The 21,260-nt window shown below is 36.6% G+C and overlaps 1 protein-coding gene across 1 annotated transcript in view; it reads right to left on the bottom strand.

Moving 5' to 3' along the window:
* Positions 1–6,315: 6,315 nt before the first annotated feature.
* LOC111503294 (uncharacterized) overlaps positions 6,316–21,260 on the bottom strand; it is a 578,705-nt gene continuing 563,760 nt past the window's right edge. The window contains exon 7 of the mRNA XM_074175409.1: positions 6,316–6,878. Within this exon, the coding sequence (XP_074031510.1) occupies positions 6,607–6,878 (272 nt within the window). The 3' untranslated portion in view covers positions 6,316–6,606. The remainder of the gene's footprint in view (positions 6,879–21,260) is intronic.

Here is a 21,260-nt window from a genome sequence, read left to right as displayed (position 1 = left end):
TCGGATCATTTCAATGTTGAAAAAAAATTTGCTGCTGAAAATATATTGGTAAAACAAGCTAATAATGATGCTGATGTATTGATAATTGAAACAACAATAGAGCAATTTAATTTGACAAATACAACTATTGTTGTTGGTGAAGATGTAGATTTACTCGTATTACTCACTTCTCGAACTTCAACTGAAAAAACTTTTTTCTTCTTCAAACCAGGAAAATATATTCATCAAAATGTTTATCTACTTTTGCAAAATGTCAAAATCATGTACTGTTTTTACAAGCAATAACTAGCTGTGATAAGACATCTGCATTTTACAGGAGGGGTAAAATAACAGTTTTCAAAATGTTTGAAAAACAAAATTTGGTTCAATATGCAGAAGTTTTCTAAAATAGTAATTCAACTCGACAAAAAATTATCACTAACGGCATTCGCTTTCTTCTTTCTATGTACGGAGCTCTTAGGAAAACTACTTGCTTAGATGAGTATAGATATGCATGTTTCGTTAAAAATATCAAAAGTAAAAAACAAGTACAATTATCTTGCCTTTCTCCAACTTCAGTTGCTGCTCATCAACATCTTTTCCGGGTATATTACCAAGTTCAAGTGTGGTTTGGTTATCAGCTAGACCCTACAGACTGGGGTTGGAAGTTGGTCAACAATTCATTAGAACCAGTCCAAACTTTTCTTCCACCTGCGCTGGAAATACTACTGAATACAATTTTTTGCGACTGCAAAAAGGGGTGCAGTGCTAAATGTGGTTGCAAAAAAGCCGGGCTGTTTTATTCTCTGGCATGTATCTACACATTGTCAAGTCCGGTCGTGCTCTAATATTGAATCACTAACAGTGGGGGATCCGTTTAATTCCAACGAGGCGACATGCGATACATAGCTATTGACGCAGTTTACATGTACTCGGGATGAAGATGAAGAACAAGAAAAAGAAGAACAAGACGAACAAGAACAAGAAAATTAATAAGAAGAATTCGAAAGTTGCGACTCGGACGATTGAATTTCACTACTTTTATTTAACCCAAATCACCCTTGTTTTTTCAATCTTTGGTAATATCCATTATTTTTCAGTAGTTTCAAATTAAACAGAATCACAACTGACCCGTGGAATATACCTACTGGGGAAACCACGTTAAAAAAAACGCGCTAAGTACACCACCTCATAGGTGGCGTGGAAACGTGTGCATATTATGACGATTCCAGTTTTTACAAGATAGATAATTTTATGATCTACAATTTTTGTCTGAAGTATTTTTATTATAAAACTTAGTGTTTTGCTGAAAATCGCTAAGAACTCATTTTTTTGACCTTTGACCTTGAATACAATTTCTTCCATATATGGGAAAGATGGGGAACTTTCAAATTTTATTTTTAATCATATTTTAAACAATCTTACTAATTTTCAGCTTGGTGGGAATTTAGATAGCTTCGGATGTCGAAATTGACCGGACTATCTCTTTCTTCACAATAGGTTCTGGTAAATACCTGCGGCATACAACCACTTTCCTGGCTAATATTATGATGGATATTGGATTATATCTGACAGACATTTTTGCAAAATATCTCATAGTGATTAGTCTCGCATATGTCTCTCGTTCACCCACAGTTTTACGAATACACAGTATACAGTATAATGATTATCACTGGTAGATTGAACTATTCCATTCGGAATTCTTCATTCAAATGCAGTAACTTCTCTGGTCAAATTTAGTAATTTGCCCTTATTTGATTAATTTGATTTTTTTTTCATTTCAAGGGAGTGAAATCCCTCAAATGCCAGGAATACTCCTGTAAACTCGTATATTCTTTCTCTGTATGCTCTCTGTACTTCCACTCCATAAATATCAGTCATAACTGGCTGTTTTTATTCTATTCATATCTTAGTGTTTTCATATAATTTTCTGAACAAACCTCGTAAACAGAGGGGTACTCCAATTATTGATAACGTATATGAAATCAGAAAAGCGTACTTTGAAGCTTAATCTGATGATAGTTCGCAGTACTGAAGCGTACATAAACTGGCTGTGACATATCCTTGTTGACAGCCGACGTTAAGCTATTTCTCGGGGTTTGATCGATTACTTCGATTGACTATTAGAAATACGCTATGATATACCGGACGAAGATTTGTTGTTCCTTTCAACAAACGAAAGGTTAAATGAGGAGGATTAACTTGTCAATTAGTGGGGAGAAAACTCATAATTGATTACTCAATTAAAATTTTAAAACTGTTGAAGTTACGATGGGCTTATATCTTTATTAACAATTCAGATAATTTTGACAAGTATTCATTTCAGCAGAGGTGCTAGGCACTAGTTTTAACTTGTTACCTCATAGTGAGAGCTGCAGAATATGACACAAAGCAAAACGACTTCAGAAAAAATCGATCAACTTCCTATAATTCAATCGACCAGGAATCATACACATACACAACGCATTCGACATGACTTGCAGATTCTACATTCTCAAGAAACTTAATTGCGGGAACACCAATGGAAACATTAAAATTCATGCAACATTTTTTTTTCGACAAGATCGTTTACCGTGAAAGTTAACGGACGGACACATATCGGAAAGGAAGATACAGGAGAATGAAATCCATCAAGGATCCATTTTGAGCAGTACACTTTCTCTGATTGCAATAAATTACGCAGTTGAACATGTCCAGAGTCCTGTTAAAACCAGCTCATATACCGACGACTTAATAATCCACATACGAGGGAAAAACATGAGAACCATTCAAACCAGATTCCAAGAAGCAGTTCATGGTATAGGAAAATGGCTAAATACTACAAGTTTCCAGATAAGTCCTTCTAACTGTCAATGTATACTTTTTTCAAGAAGGAAAGAAGACTTCAAACTGACCCTGAATCTTTACCAACAAAATACTCCAGTAGCTGGGAAGCTCATCTAGTCAGACAATCTAGTCAAAGCGATATCAATCTCCTGAAGACTGTCTCCAACCGTAGGTGGGGTCCAGATGTTCAAACATTATTACTTTTATACAGAAGTCTTATCAGGTCAATTATTGATTATTGCTCCATTGTTTACGACAGTGCGACTAGATCCGTATCGAAGATGATGGACTCAATCCACAATACGGCAATAAGGACAGCTTTAGGGACCTACAGAACCACACCTAGGAAAAGCTTGTACTGCCCGTATATAATGATTCAACAATCTTTATGCCAGAAGATCTTGCATCACACATACTTTCTACCAGATAATCAATTCATATATCTCCAAACTTTTCCTAAACTTTTCTTTTTCAACCCAACCCAAAAAAAGGAGTTTCTGCAGCTTTTGTGACGTCTAACTCGGCGTACAAGTTTAAAGTCAACAAGTTTGGAAGCAGGAACTTTTCACTATTCTTCAAACTCGCAAGCGTTTACTAGAAAAGGATATTAAAAATTCCATAATCATTATGGTTTCACTGAGCGCCATTCTAGGTATTCAACAAATGTATTCGGATAATAAAATCTTAATAAACAGCAAGAAAAAGCAATATGTGCAATATCTAGAGAGACTAAAAACATCATGTTTCTGGGTTTGTTTGAAGGTGATTGACAATGTTTCGTGATGAATTTCACTAGTTCGGACTTCCATTGTCTATTATATAAAATGATTTGAAATCCCTGAAACAAGTAAAAAAGAATAATTAAAAAAGAATAGTTGAAAATAACACTTATATTAAGCAACAATAAACCTGAAATGAAATGATAGTAAAATAACCTACAAGTAAAAATATAATAATTGAATAAATAAAAATTAAAGGAATGCAAAAAGAAAATAAAAATAAAAAAGTGTAGAGATTCCAAGTCACGTTAGTTCACGACGTTTCGATTGTTGGTATCTACAATCGTCTTCGGGTGATGTCATCACCCGAAGACGATTGAAAGAAGAAGAAAGAAAGAAGAAAGAAGAACTGAAAGAAGTTAAATCCACCATAAAACCGTGGAAAATTACTTCCCAAACCAGAACCCACCAAGTTGTTCTTACACGTTTTCGTACTGGCCACACCCGCTACACTCATGGACACTGATCGAATAGAAAACAAGTAAGAACGCGCGACAGATGTCTGGGGTCAACGAGCCAGAGAATGAACACCACACAATAAATGAACAATTCAACTGATTTTATCTTTATTAAGGTTATTTCAATTATCAGAAGCCGAAGAAAACGTTTGTAAATATGGCAACGGTCTGGACAATTCCGTTCATACACTGGAAAAATCATAACCTCAAACAGTGAATTTTTATAACATCGACAGATCGGTACCAGTCAGATCGGACCAAGTGTGCGGCATTTTTTTAAAGGTAAGTACAAAACATATCTTATGATGCACTATTTGCAACCTTTGGTGTAGTAATGAATGTTACTGGAGTTTTTATCCAGCACCAAATCGTTATTTTTAACATCTTGACACGTGTTTCGATCACCAAGTGATCATCTTCAAAGAGGAAAGCAAAATGAAAGCATCTTAGATATGATCAAAGATCTTTCTAGAGTCTTTAATGCAAATGAAATAGCCATCAGAATGTGCATGAAATCAGGTCTAGTTTTAGCACCTAAAGGTTATAAAAACCTGTACGAAGTTTCTTCCGGCAGTGAAAAAGAATCAATTACCGTTCTATGCAATTATTCAGCAGCAGGGATAGTAGCACGGCCAATGGTAATGTTTCCTTATAAAAGAATTCCGAAAGATCAACTAATTAAAAAAACGAAACAAAAGAATGAAGCCGAAAAAGTAGGAAACAGCGAAGGGCAGACGGCAATGAGAGAGGACAGGAAACTCGAAAAAGAAATATACGATGAAGAGCAGCAGACTAAGAAATCGAATGAAGACGAGAATGCCGAAAAAGAAGAAAACAGCGAAAAGCAGGAGACTGAAAGGAAACACAAATAATGAAAAGGAAAAATAGCAACAGACTATGGAAGAAGAAAATGAAGTCAAAAAAGAAAAATAGGGTGAAGAGCACCAGAAATCGAAACATGGAAGGAAGTTTGAAAAAGACAAAGAAGAACAGCGGGTTGAGAATATAGAACAAGACAACATACACGAATCCCCAGCTGATATTTTTAATGTAGGGGACTATGTGGTAGTTGAATATGAATTGAGACAATACCCTGGCTTGATAAAGAATTGTCATGATGATGGGTATGAAATCAGTGTAATGGAATAAACTACTAAAGAACGATGGAAATGGTCCAATCGACCAAATCTGGTACAAAACAAACGAAACTGAGAAGACAATTTCTGCTTCAGTTCCTTATAACACACGTGGAATTTTCTATGTTGATATCAATTGAATTTGATATTATCACTATATATTATGTTTTTGAACTTATTATTGAATTGAAATTATGTTATGAAATCACATAACGTTGCTTTGAACAAAATAATTATTGTGTTCAAATGAATAAAGTATTTGTTCATCAACTGGGTGTTTGTTGTTCATTTATTAGGCTATGGTATTCATTCATTGGGTGTTTGGTAGTTTTTGATCTTCAAAGGATTTTAATACAGAAAATTATAACAAATTGCACGCTTTTATGATATAAATCGATTATAAACACAGTGAAGTTATAATAAAACTAATCACACAAAAATGAATCTAACGAGAAAAATAAGTTATGGTTGTAGAAAGTGACAACTATCGTTATTCGTTCATTTACTGGACTGGTGACCCTAATTCCAGAGACTGTGAGTCAGTTTTCAGTTGAGTGCCCAAAATTTTCAGTGCAACGTCAAGCATTCAATCTAGATTTTGACTTATCTTCACTCTTAGACGAAAACTGTAAAATTTCAAACCTTGTGAATTTTTTTGAATGATATCGAACTTTCCGAAGAACTTCAAGTATGTAACACATACTTTAGCCATAATCAGATCCACTCGTGATTCTTGTACCTTTTTGTCTGTATCTGTCATAATTAAATATAATTTAACATATTTTTTTCAATAAAAAAACAATGGTGTTGTCAGTCGCGTTTATTATCATGTAAACCAATTTACGAAATTGAAAAAGTAAACGAAAATGACCGTCTATATCATGAAAAAAACACGATTCAACACGACTGCAAACTAACTTTTTGAACTCATCCCCAATAGAATATGTCCTTGTATCTGTCGTCCTGTATATCATATTTCCCAAAAATTATTCAGCTCACCAAAGATTTTATCTTCTTTTGATTTCTCCTCATGTCGGAATCTACGTGCTGTGAAATGTAAATAAATACAAATTGTAACATATTCATACCAAGGATAAATGTTAATTAACTCACTTCTTTGAAATCGTTTAATTAATGAGAATGAATAAATACAAAGCCTCCTAAAAAACAGTGACTTACAAGGGAATGACCATGTACATATATATTTAATTATTGTCCAATACTTTTGTGAGGAATAATTAGTAATGACTACAGAAATACATGAAATGATATTGCTACTTTCTATGGATATTTGTGAAAATGAATTAGCAGATCGATATCAGTAAACCTTCAAAGCTAAAATTCTCAAGGATCGTTATTTTGGTTTTGTCTATTCTCCAACGCAATATGCTTCACAAGTTTTGTAAAAAAAAACAATATGCGAAATAATTAAAATGGTAGCGAATTTTCACAATGGGTGAAATATATTTGACGATTGTAAAATTTTGTATTACTCTCCACCATTGAAATATCATATGGATGTTCATTTTGTTCACTATAGATTTGTGCTATCTTCTGTTTGATTTCCACTTGACTCTTCTGCTGCTGAGCCCATGAGCTCACTGATCGTAACTGGATTCTTGCATTTGAGACAACCCCTTTTCTCGATGATCCACACAAAAATATTTTGCCACATCTGGTGCATTCACCTTGGGGGTCACCTGAAAAAAAGTGAGTTAGTCTCCATACCATTCTACTGAAACGAATATCAGCAAGTTGGGAAAATATGTTCAAATCTGTTTTTCCGTTAACCGGCTTTGCCTTCCTACGAACGACAACCCTCAAAAGTCGTGTAAGCTAAGCACGTAAATAACGGAAAGTGAAGAATGCAGTGTCCCCAACTCTCAAAAATTCATCTCCATACAGCCCCAACCAAAACCCCTACAATCCCCACAATTACTAGGAATCCCCCTTGAAAAAAATATTATTCATGACATGAATAATTGAATATTTTTACATAAATAATACTTTAAAAATAATCACAAAATTATAAAATATCATTCATATTGCTGAATATTATTCAGCAAAACTTTTTGATTTTTTTATTCTGACTTTTCAGAGTGATACATGTTGATATTGAATGATTTTAGCATTTTTGTGGACGGTTGAAATGTTATGTAGGATCTACCATATCGTTGCAGCGTGAATCGAACCATAAAAAATTGACAGAAAAAAAATCCCTAAAAAAACCCTTGAGAATATAACACCGCTAAAAATCCCATCCCACTTTTCTCCCTTAAATTTGGGAAAAACTCCTAAGTTGGGAACCCTGGAAAAATATATCGAGGGCACTGTTAGACGGCTAGCCACGGATGTTGGCACCGTGCCTAGCATCAATGTGCCTTTCTGCTAACCACCGTGGCTGGATGTTGGCCACCTTATTTTTGCACGATACAAACTATACAAAAACACAAGTATTCAGTCACTACATCACCTTCACTTCTTATTTCACCTTCTTTATCTTATTTTTTCTATTTCACTAAAAAAAATTGTATTAATCTAGAAAGATGCTTTTCAGTTACCTAACGCTTTTTTCCAAAATATCACTAAGTATGTCAGCAGGAAACAAATCCATTGTTAAATCGATTTTTTTTACGAAAATTTGAATTATCAAAAAAAGTAATATAGGATGTTGAGGTAATGTGGTGAATGTAAACTTGTGAATTTTACTTCTTTGGACTTCCATTGTCTAATATAATTCTAATGTGATTCGTAATCTTTGAAAGAATAAATGAAATCAAAATGAAGAACTGAAATATCAACTATATATCAAGCAATAAAACGTGGAATGAAGATGCAGTATAACGAAGTAAATAATGAAGATGAAAATGACCACAGTGTAAAAACAAATAAAAAAGAATGAAAAAGGCAAAAAAAAAGAATGAAAAAAATTATAGAAAGATTTCAAACCAAGTTACTTTACGACGTTTCGATTGTTAATATCCACAATCGTCTTCGAGTGATGACTGGACTATTCCTCCGAGAGATGACTATTCATAGGTCATTCGAGTGCTTTTACCTATCCCTCTTCCCTCTCTCCGCTTCACCGGTTTACCGGTAGATGACTGTTTGGCGAAAGTTGACTTTTTTTCGCTAAATGCGTCGCTGGACAACATATATGCAGCTGTTTTCAATTTCCTCCTAAGCCAGTGTTTCCCCTGAAGATGATCTCAGTTTGGGACCACTAGAAGTTTTGTTGATGAGTCCAAACATGCTTTGCTATTCGCGATTAGCTGGTTTCTCCTCGCTATGTGTGTTTCTTATGATCGGCAATGCGGACTTTCAATAGCCTTTTAGTTTCACCGCAGTCCGCGTTTGGTGGTCTGGTTTTCGTGAGGCTGCAACGGATGGTGTTTCCGGATCTGAAGAAGGTTCTGATGTTATACTTGGATCCAATTCTTCTTATTCTTTCCGACAATCTTCTGATGTAAGAACGTGCAAGCACTGGTTGTGACGGCTTCTCTTTCTTGCGGGGCTCTTGCTGTCTTTTTGCCAAAATCTGTTCCACCATCGCTTTGGAGTAGCCATTCCGTTGAAGATCATTTTTGATGATGTGTAGTTCCTTCTCGAGACCTTCTTTCGTATTACAGAGCCCGATAGCAGGGATTTCAAATCATGTTATATCATATTAGACAATGGTCCGAACTGATGAAATTCCACTTATTGTTTACTCATTCATTAGGTAATGTCCATTACAGGTCACAATACCTAATTTGTTTTCTCTACAAATTAATGTTCCTATATGGGTGAGTATCTTATACTCACCCACTGTTGATTTTTTTATTAATTTTTATATTTTCTTTTTATAAATAAGTCAATAAAATATTTCAGTTCTGGTATTTTTAGTATTTTCTAAATTTAATTCATTTTCTTTCATTTTTTGCAAATTGTTCCGAAGGAAATCATCTTCAACCTTCAGATCGATATGAAAAGTTTTACTTTAAATCGATTAAACGTTTGCATTTTTCGAAAAACGTTATTTGTTAGCATTTCAGAGCATAATATCTTCCACGACAATAGACCGTTTTTAAAAGCAAAGCAGTATTGTATCGGAAATCGAAAGATATCACTAGATTGCCATTTTGGAAATCTGAGGATGAAATTCCCATCTGAGCCCATTTCTTTTCTATATTCACACAAATCAATCGTTATAACATATTGTTGTATCTGTCTCAGTAGAAGTTTCTTACGATTTTCATAATTCATTGCGATGAATGAAAGATTATTTGCCGCTGCTAGTAAATATTGTAGTATTTGCTTCACTTCAATAATTGACGGTGAAATACGGCGATACCGTACAAATTCATTAAACAGCAAAGATTTGTGAAAAAGTTTGAATGTAGATTCTACGTATCCTCTGCTCCAAAGTTGATGCTGTAACGGGGGTTGCTTTTAACCAGGGGGTGTATTAAACCTTTCGCGGAAGTGAAAAACAACTCTGGTAGTGACTAATTCTGTACAACTATTGTTCTATAAAGTTTTTTTCTGTAAGGCACTTGGCATCGAGAATTCGTTTTGTATACACGCATTTTTGGTGAGCTGTTGTTAATGAACTGATTTTAAGTGATAGTTGTAATATAAAGTGAAGAGTTTGGTATCAAAATGAACCTAAAGTTATACTGAACTTGGTAATCAAAGTGATAAGTGCATAAACTATACAATACACAGGAAAAAGGACTTAGAAAAGTGGCATAAAGTGCATACAAATAACGAACAGAATTAACAAAAAGTAGTTATCTTATCGGGAAAGGATTAAAATTTTGTTGGTCCTTTAACGATCTATTACGGGCCGTTTTCGTACGAAAATCCCGAAATATTGGACCACAAAGGACAAGTAACGGGCCGATTCCAGAAATACAATTTAAAAATTATTTTTGGACCTTAAGAAAACATTTTAACGCCCGCGTCATTTTTTTGACGCCTGGCGACAAAAAGTTGGGAATCGACAGTCACGTCTAAATACAGAGTCTGGCGACTCTAGCGTTAAAATAAATTTTAACGCAGAGCGTCGAGATCCTAAAGAGAAAATTATTGAGGCAAAGCGCAGGAAATGGATGCTAATACCTTCCATAACATGGAAGATAAGAAGAGAAAACAAAACAGAGATGCAGAGGACTACAATGAGGAAGCTATCGAAAAGGAGAGAGATGCCTTGACCCCGAAGGTTAAACTAATAAGGTCGCCTGACAAGGGAAATGAAAGAGTTGTCGAGAAACAAAAAATGATTGAAGAAGTAGTTAAGGCAGCTACAGGAGCTATGGTTGAGACAGTTCAAGATATGCTGAACAAATCTATTAGAAAATTGATAAAATTGTAAACGAAAATCTTAATAACACCACAAACGAGGAAGATGAAGAGGAGAAGACAGAGGTTGAACTGGAAAAGAAAAAGGAAATGCTTCACTGGCGTTCATTCGCCGTAAGCTAGAAGAAATAGAGGAAGCTACGAGTCGATATCAGAGCGGAAAAGTGCAGTTCACTAAGTCAGAACAATTTGCAGTAAAAAGAAGTACCCTAATTCGCCAATGAGGTGAGTACGCTAGTCGACAAGTATGAGAGAGAGATTGGGCGTATGAGAGCGGAGAGAGGATGATAAGTATGAGAGAAACAGGAATGAATCCAGGTATGAAAGAGGTTCTGGAGGCGCTAACATTACAGGTGACTGCATCGATGTGGGAGATGAAAGAACTTACGCACAGAATAGATATGCCCACAAAACGTCAGAATGCAAGCGATAAGGTAGCAGAATGGCCGAGGCAGCAAATAAGGCACCAGAAGTAGCAACCACATCAAGCACAACAGGATTGGTAGTCAGTACATAAACGAGGCGGCTACAATAACAGATATGGACACCGACGCTGCGCGATTGATAGTTGGTGAAGGGAGAACTAGACGACGAAGGAAAAAAAAACAATTAATAAGACGTACGCGGACATCAATATAAATCAAGAACAGAAAGTAGGAATGTCATCGAAAAAGAAAAAATTAAAAATGCAATCGAGAGAGAAGGAATAGTAAAAGTACAGGGATCAACGCTAACTTCGCAGTTACTCTTAACAGGTCTAGATAAGAGATATACGACATCAGACATTGTAACAGTACTGAGAGAACAAAACGCTGGACTTACGAGTGACTGGACACAGTCTGACTGGGACAGCATCAAAGTCATGAAGATAAAAATATGTAAAAATAGCAGCTGGAGGGAGAATGTTACTATAACAATAAACCAGACAGCTTTCAGAAGGTTAATCAGTGCAGGACGGATTAGTGTGGACATTGCCTGGATCTATGTTGAGAAGAGCATGAATGTGGGCATATGTTTCAAATGCTGCCACTTCGGCCACAGTGCTAGAAATTGCAGAGATGAACCAGCGTGCAGTAAATGTGGAGGCAAACACGAGGGAAGGGAGTGCAGAGAAACGCGCCCCTCAACTGCATAAACTGCAGGAGAGCCGGCCTGTTAGAAAGAACGCATTCAGCAATGGACAATAAATGCCCTGTGTACCAGAGGAGAGTGGAGGCACAGAGATGTAGGGCGCATCACAATGTGTAAAATCCTCCAGATAAATGTAGGTAGGGGCAGAGAGGTAGAGGCAGAGGTGAAACGAATGTGAATGCAATAGGAGTGACTGTAGGAAGCGAAAGGAAGAAAGTGAAGGTGATGAATATATATGATGAACCAGGCAGAGTGATAGGTGAGAACCTGAGGAGGGCTAGGAATGAATTTGATGCATGGGAAGGACGAAAGATCATCTTGGACGATTTCAACGCCAAGAATGAGGCCTGGGGAGGGAATGTGACAGATGAAATGTTGAATTGGGTATCCACAAATGGCTACACGATTCAGAATGAATGGGACGGCATGGCAACATTCTCCAGTACGAGAGGCGAAAGTTGGGTGGATATAACAGTTACGGATGGGGTGCAAGTAGACGAATGGAGAGTGCTAGCAGAAGAGATGATCAGTGACCACAGAATGATTGTGATAACTAGAGCGGATGGTCCTCAGAAGCGTGTGAAGAAGATAATGAATGTGGCCAGGGTGAATTGGGACAGGATGGACAGAATCCTGTCTCGATTCCAACTGGGGGAGGTGAATGGGAGAGAAGAGATAGAGAGAGAGGCAGAACGAATGCAAAGGAAGTTACAGGATGTATGCAAGAGGGTAATTCCCCGGATAACTAGAGCAGCGGAAAGGGAAAATTAATGGTGGAGTGATGAGAAAAACAGTACGTAGAGCGCGAAGAGAGTTCCAGACCTCACTGGGAGACGAGAGGACGGAAAAACTGGGAATATACAGGAGGGTAAGGAATGAATTTAAGAGAGGAGTGAAGGAGGCACGAATAGAATGGGTGAAGGAGAAAGTGAGAGAGAAAGTACAAATGGAGATACCATGGGACAGAGGGTATCGGATGCTAGAGGATAAAAGAGCTGGTGAAGTACCCATCTCGGTGAGGAGGACTGACGGCTATAACCGGGGGGGGGGGGTTGAGGAGACGAATAGATATCTCCTCAGTAGGAGATTTTGAGCCGGTTCTAAGCCTCCCCCCACCACTATGACGTATTAATTGCTTTTTTATTGGTTGTTGTTTGGTGAAGTCAAGGTGATGTGACCTTGAAGGGTGTGGTGTATGGATCGTTCAGAAATTTTTTCCCGGTTCTAATACTCCCCCACCAATATGACGTGTTATTTGCTTTTTTTTTGTTGTGCAGTGAAGTCAAGGCGTTGTGACCTTGAAGTGTCTGGTGCATGGATCGTTCAGATTTTTTTTTTCATATGAGATTTTGTGTGTGTATGTGTGTGTGTGTGTTAGAGAATGCACGGTACAGGGTTTCATCATGTGCTTGTTTGTCTATGTACAAACATACGTCTGCATACTTCGAAGATCCTCCAAGTAATGAATGCTCCATCGGTGTGAGGGCACCAAGTTAGTAGTGGAGTGACGTCACAGCAATAACCGTTCAACGGCTAGAGAGCGACATGTTCACTCCACGACGTGTGGCAGAGTAATGCGTATTCATCGGTCTGCTCTCACCTCCCTCGATGTAGTGAAGGATGTGACGTAACGCCCCAGACTCGCCATCAATGGTGACACGCAGGCGGGCGAGGACTGTGCTAACGTCTGTCTTCTCCGAGAGCGCAACGACAATTGCTTGTTCGGCTATCGCTCTCGAAGCAGTGAATGATGTGACGTAACGCATCACCCTACCCTCGCTATTGATGGTGACACGCAGGCGGGCGAGGACTGTGCAAACGTCTGCCCTCTCCGAGAGCGCAACGATCACTGCTTGCTCGTGCCGGCAACTGTTATCGCATCTATGTGTCCTTACCTACCCTCACTCTCTACGGTGGATGCGCAGGCGACGTGGATTATGGTATTTAAGAAGCGGGCGAGTGTTGGTTATGTCAGTTTCCATCGAGTGAGTTAGTGAGAACATATCATAGAAAATGTATTCTTGTGAATGTGGTAAATCTTTCACCCGTAGTGACAACCTTCGTCGTCATCAGCTCCAGAGTTGCCAAGGAGGGCCATCAGTGAAACGAGTGAGATTAGATGACGCTGCAGCACCTATGTACACATGTAATTGTTGTAATGTGATGATTCCATTGACTCAAGTGAATTCTCACAATAGAACTCTACAAACTAAGAATAATACATGTGTTCAATTCAGTGATGGTGTTCAAATTATAAAGAGCGCCTTCAAACGTCGGATTGCGACATACAGGGTGCAGAGTTCCATTGTTTCCACCGATTACATGTTATTCTTTAATGAAATCAGGCAGAAAGTTATAGAATTATTGGAATCGGCCATCAGGGTTCACAAAATCATCAAAGTGAATATGGAAGTATTTGGGAGTTATATTCTACTACAAACACAAGACCTGAAGGAAACGAAATCATTTAATTCACAGAATAGAACAGTTGATCAATCTACTGATTTGAATTCCTTATTTGATGGATTTCGAAATGGGATTATCGCTCAAACTACAGAATTCCAGGAACGTGATTCAGGTAAACATTTCTACCAAGTTTTTAATTGGATGGATTAGTAATATTGTTCTGTATTTAAGGTTGGACTTGTGAAAAATCATGTTTCTGGAGTTGAACATTAATAAATACAGCCCGCTCAGTGGATGTTCATATGTGAAGCTGCCTGAATGTATTGAGCGTAGGAAGGCCGTGGTTAATGTCCGTAATGAAGATCAGCATTGTTTTGCATGGGCTATCACTTCAGCACTACATCCTGCAATCGATAGAACATCAGAAGTTTCATCGTATCCACATTTCAGTACAGTCATAGATGTAACAGGTATGAATTTTCCGGTAAAGTTGAAAGATATTGTGAAATTTGAAGACAAGAATGATATTTCAGTTAATGTGTACGGTTTAGAAAGTAAATTCGAGAAGGGTAAAATAATGTATGAAATAATTGGACCATTACGTTACTCTCAGAGAAGACTTAGAAGACATGTCAATTGTTACTTATCACAGATGATTTCGGTAATAATCATTATTGTTGGATCAAAGATCTTTCAAGATTAGTTTCAAGCCAATTATCGGCTCATGAACATAAGAATATTTTTGTGATGGCTGTTTATTATATTTTTCTAATGAACAATTACTATTACGTCATAAGATAAATGATTGTAATCACTTGAGTACTACAACACCATCAACAATTTCAAAGTCAATAAATATGGGAAAACGGTACCTGAAAATATACTAACTTTTGAAAACTTTGAGAAACAAATGAAGGTACCATTTGTAGTGTATGCAGATTTTGAATCAGTACTGAAGCCGATTCAAACCACTAAACCAAATCCTGAATACTCGTATTCGATCAAGACATTCAAACATGAGCCTTATTCATTTGCTTATTTGATTAAATGTTCATACAATGATGATTCATCAAAATTTGTTTCGTATAGGGGTGTGGATGCAGCCAAAAATTCGTTAGCAAAATCGAAGATGATTTGAAAAATATTTATGAAAATCATCTCAGGTTTCCTATTCCTATGGATGTACAAACTCCTGAGGAAGAGGAACAGTTTGCTTCTGCCACAAATTGTGGTATTTGTTCCAAACAATTTAATGATGGCGAAGTCAAAGTGAGGGATCATTGTCACCTCACAGGAAAAAAAAAGGTCCCTACTGCTCATTCATCTTGTAATTTGAATTTTAAATTGCCAAATTTCATTCCTATAATTTTTCACAATCTCAGTGGATATGATTGTCATTTATTCATAAAGGAATTGTATAAAAACAAAGATAAAGTGGATGTCATCCCACAAACTAATGAAAAATATATATCTTTCACAAAACATCTCTTTACACACTCCTATACGGATAAAGATGGTAGGGTGAAGAAGAATTATTTGAAAATGAGATTCATTGATAGTTTCAGATTCATGCCTAGTTCTTTGGAGAATTTAGGTGCAAATTTAACATCTGATCAGTGTATCGAGATGCGCAAACATTTCCCACAAATTGAAAATTTCAATTTGATGAGAAAGAAAGGTGTATTTCCCTATTTTTGTTGATGACATCGAAAAACTGAATCATCCAAGACTTCCAACCAAAAATCAATTTTATGATAAACTCAATTGTGAACATATATCAGATAATGATTATGGGAGAGCTCAACTTGTTTGGAATTTATTCGAATGTCAGGATTTGGGTGAATACTCTGATTTATATTTAAAGTCAGATGTGTTACTATTATGTGACATTTTTGAAAACTTTAGAAATATATCTGTTGATAAATATAAATTGGATCCGGCACAATACTTCATGCACCCGGATTATCGTGGGATGCCATGTTGAAATATACTAATATTGAATTGGAATTACTAACTGATATTGATATGGTTCACTTCTTTCAAAAAGGTATTCGTGGTGGAATAAGTCAATGTAGTGAAAGGAAACATAAAGCAAACAATACATTTTTACCGGATTATAATCCAAATGAACCATCTTCATTCATTTCATATTTGGATGCAACAAATCTATATGGTCACAGCATGTCGCAACCATTACCAACAGGTGAATTTTCATGGTTAGCACCTCATGAAATTCTCAATCTTGATATAATGAATGTGGATATCGATAGTCCTTATGGATATGTATTGGAAGTGGATATACATTATCCCCAAGAACTTCATGATAAACATTCCGATTTACCATTCTTAGTTGAACGTTTGATACCTCCATATGCAAAATCGAAAGTTCCCAAATTAATCCAAATTTAAACGACAAAAGAAAATATATTGTTCACTATAGAAACTTACAGCAAGCTGTCAATCATGGTTTGATAGTGATGAACACACATAGAGTATTGAGGTTTAAGCAATCATGTTGGATGAAGCCTTATATAGATTTGAATACTGAAATGCGTAATAGGTCTAATAACAAATCTGAAAAAGATTTCTACAAACTAATGAATAATGCAGTCTATGGAAAAACAATGGAAAACGTAGACAATAGAATTGATGTTAGACTCATTACACATTGGGGAAAATATAAAAAGAACTATAGGTGCTAGTTGTCTCATATCTCGACCAAATTTTAAAAAATGCTCTATTTTTACAGAAATTTTGTTGCCATTCAATTGGCTAGAGTAAAAGTTCATTATGATAAACCACTATATTTAGGATTTTCCATTCTAGAATTATCTAAAACAGTTATGTATGATTTTTTCTATGGATATATCAAACAACAGTTTGGAGAAGATGCGTCCTTACTCTACACTGATACCGACTCCCTTATTCTCAAAGTAAATACAAACAATTTCTATGAATTTATCAAAAATAATATAAATAAGTTCGATACATCTAATTATAAAATAGGAAACCAATTCAATATTCCAGTGACAAAGTCAGTTCTGGGTAATTTCAAAGATGAATTCCAAATGATCCAATAATCAGCTTTTACGGTACAGGTGCTAAAACGTATTACGTGAAATCTGTTGATGGTGAACTGAAGAAGGCCAAAGGTGTGAAACGATCTGTTATAAAGAATGAATTGACATGTGAAGACTATGAAAAAATCATTGAAGAGGGAGGTATGATATTCAGGAAGATGAACTCGTTCAGAAGCGTATTGCATGATATTTACACTGAATTGAAAAATAAAGTCGCTTTATCGTATCATGACGACAAGAGATTCATCATTCCGAATACCACTCGAACTCTTCCATGGGGTCATAGCGATATAGAATTTTATCGAAATGATCCTAAAGATAACATTCGTTGGGTGTCTGAAATCGTTCATTCTTTTTCTCAAGAGAGCGCCTTAGACCAACTAATCAATTTGTTGACTGTAGAGATGAATAATTGAATTATAATTCGAAGTATTATTGCTTATTCCTTCAAACCGGAAATTCTTATTTGTGATTATTTGTGATTATTGTATTATGTATTGTATATGTATCACTTTTACCAAGTTACTTAGATGAATAAAAAATGATAAAAATATTATTTGTTTCATTTCTATTTTCCTAACCAATTACTGTAAAGTATATAGCATAATGTAAATGAAAGAAATATCAGTTTGAAAAGAATCATCGTAGAGTGCACAATGTCTAAAACAATCGATAAGTTTGGTAGAAAAAGAAAATTGGGTGGTAATGTCATTCGAGGTCCTCCCGGGATTGGTTTTAAATTAACAAAAGATGGTCATTATGACATGCAAAGAAAAATATTGAAAAATATAAGCGAACCAATTGACAAGAGTGATTGTGTAACTGTATCATATCTTGAGGGGAAATTAACGGAACAAAGGAGGTTATACTTCTAGCCCTACAAGCTGCAATACAATCCACAATAGGTAATATTGCTCGCGATGCCCGTCAAGCATTTGACGATAAAATTGCAGAGGCTCGGATAACTTTCACTCGTAAATTTGACAAACTTACAAATGATGTGGACATAAAATGTCTGACATAATAGCGTCTACAAATAAAAAATTTGATGCTATGTCAAACATAACAGGGACTACAATGAAAAAGTATGATGTACTAGAAGAGAGAGTTGAAGTTTTGGAGAAAAGCCATAAAGTCAGGCCATCAGGTGGACTGGGATATCCAGGAATGGACATTGATCCAAATGTTAGAATAATAGAACCAAACCAAAACCAACAGATGACGTATTAATTGAACCAACATGGTGAATTTACTCCGCGTTAGGTTAGATTAGATTAATACATACTGTAGGTTAGGGTCATAGGTGTTAGGTTAGGTTAGGTTTCACGGCGCGCGAAGCGCGCGGGTGGGGGTGGGGGCGCGGCGGGCCGCCAGTCATCCAGAGCAGTCCAGCCATACTCAACCAGAAGCAGTGTACTATACGACGAGGAGCTAAGTTTGAGTAAGTTAACAATGTACTTTAATTTTTTACATCTACTAACTTTGTATTTATTTTACATTTTCAGAATGGCATCCAACACTCAGAATTAAATAAACGCTGTGGCCCACATGCCTATGACAGAGCAGGGAAGGCATCCACTTCGCGAGTTAGGTGCCAGATCCACCAGCCCTGACTTATTCGAGGAGGAGGAGGAAGTCAGGCCTGTAAGAAGGTTTGCCAACGACCTGCAGCGAAGGTTGGTCCTATTTCTAAGTACCGAGCTACTTGCAATAGGACTAATCCTTATGCAGGTAGTTGGTCGACCGCTCCAACAGCTTAAGGCCCTCCACACCACCCGCAGCAGTAGTGGAAAAACCTAGGGCGCCTTCTCCGGAGGAGCCACCAGTTGTATTGTCCCATCGGAGGAGGCTCCCATCGTATTCACTCCGTCGGTGGTGCCGCTTTCGCGATGCTGGCAACACCGGTGACGAATCCTGAAGTGTTAGTGCCACAAGTGCGACAGCCTATCGGAGAGGTTAGTGAAATGTTGGACAGTTTTCTACAGAGATGTAAGGAAGCAGAACATGCTTCTCGAGCTAGTGAGGCCGCGTTGGTTAAAAGGAAGCGCGAAATGGCTGAAATTGTTAACCGACGGAGGGAAGCAGAAAAAAGTAAATAGCCGAACTAGATCGGAAGTATGCATCTCTGGAGAAAAAGTGTGAAGCAGATACCTCTTCGTAGAGACTTATAAAAAGTTAGTGACTTTTATAAAAACTTTCCCATAGATTAAGTGTAAGTGTAGTAAGATTCAGTTTTAGGTTAGTTAGGAATATTTAATTAAGATAGTTTTAAGTTTATGTTTGTAATTTTAGGAAATAAAAATAAAATAAAAAAAAAGAAGTGAATTTAAGGGTGTACATTGTTTTGGTTTGTTGTACACATTGAACAATGCGATGGTTGGAGCATTTTTCTTAAATTTCGTCTCATTATTATTTCCTTTTTTTATTTCAACTACAAGTTCTTCTATGCAAATACCTCACATCAATTTTTGTGTTCTCTAATCTATTGTAAATAATTCTCTTGGGAAGAAAATATGTTTCATAATGAAATCAATAAGTATATTTCATATAATTCTATAGTATTTTCACAATTTTCTCTTTCATGGAATATAGCTCATGTCATTTTGAAATTCATTCCCCTTAATCCCCTCTCCTTCCCACTCCTCCCCCACTCCCTTTCAAAAGTATAAAAGTAGGAATTATCTTGTTGGAAATTTAGTTGATCAGCCACCTTCAACATGGAAACTGATTAAACTAATGAGCCGTACAGTGACCCAGCGCATCAACATCCTTACTGGGCTTCTATCATGAAGGTTTCGTTACCTCCACGACGGCACCTCACTCGATGAATTATGATGACATAATTTATGATGATCGGATACAAGTGCTTCACGTTACTGGAACCGATCAAGCGGACCTGTCTGATGGGGATTATCCAGATCCCTATGATTGGCGGAATGATTACGATTGGGATACACAGTCCGGAAACACAGACGACGACGACAGCGATGACGATGATGACGGTGACGCTGACAATGAGTCCGATGATAGTCCTCCACCATCCCCTATCCTGATTGATGAAGTCTGAATTCAGACGATGATATGTAATCGTTTCCTCATTTCTCCTTCCTTTCTATTCTTTCCTTTTCCTTCCATGGAGTACACACTTTTTGGTTGGTGTACACGAGGCACTGCGAGGTTGGGGCAGTGTCTTTTTCCCTCTCCCTTATTAGTTTTTTTTATAATAATCACCTCAGAGTTTCTCATAATAATAATCACTTAGAATTTCAAGAAAATTGTCATTCTTATTGCTTTCGAATTTCAAACACTGAATTGTTCTACATTTACACTTCACCCCCTCCTTTTTTTTCCAATATAAATAAAGCCATCAATCCAGTTCTATATCATTCTTCCACAATGTCGAGTGCTGATTCCACCACCGAACGATGAGTGTACCAGAGTGTTCTATGACGAGTACAGGCCCATCCAGGTACATGGAATAGATTCAACGTTCGATCATTTCAGTACAAATTTTGCACAAAATGCTGCAACGTATCTATGATCTACCTGATGATTTCCCGGCACGTATGGAAGAAGGTATGCAAGAGGAAGTAGAGGCAGAGTTAGAGATGGGATGTCAATGAGTTAGACGATCTAGAGGATAATGAGCTAGATAATTATGCTAATGATGATGCCATTAGTATATCGTCTGATTCAGATGATTATGAGGATGACATCATCAGTATATCATCAGATACAGATGAGATACAATCATCATTGTTTCTGATGATGATGAGGAGCGTTAGTCCATACCATTGCATGGATTAATAAAAAAAAACAGCCCTTTTCAGGGCTACAATTGAAGACTGAAACAATAAAAAAAATAGCTCTTTTCAGAGCTATCATTTTATACTTTCAAACAGAAACAGGTTCATACATTGTTAACATTATAGTCTCAAACAAAATGTATGTATGTAAAAGTATTCATCATTATATGCATACAATGATTGACAAAATGCCAACTTCAACTTTCATTTAAAGTAGTACTCATCATATGCATAGATATTCAATGACTATCAAATTCCAAATATCGACTTTTCAGTCAAAGTAGTAATTTATTTGTCATATAATGTATAGATATTC

This window comes from Leptinotarsa decemlineata, unplaced genomic scaffold (genome assembly GCF_025532065.1).
Source record: "Leptinotarsa decemlineata unplaced genomic scaffold, Ldec_3_MD MMD2_tig00001019_RagTag_RagTag, whole genome shotgun sequence".
Classification (NCBI taxonomy): Eukaryota; Metazoa; Arthropoda; class Insecta; order Coleoptera; family Chrysomelidae; genus Leptinotarsa; species Leptinotarsa decemlineata.
Note: the sequence above shows the minus strand (reverse complement) of the source record. Positions and strands in the feature narration are given on the sequence as shown.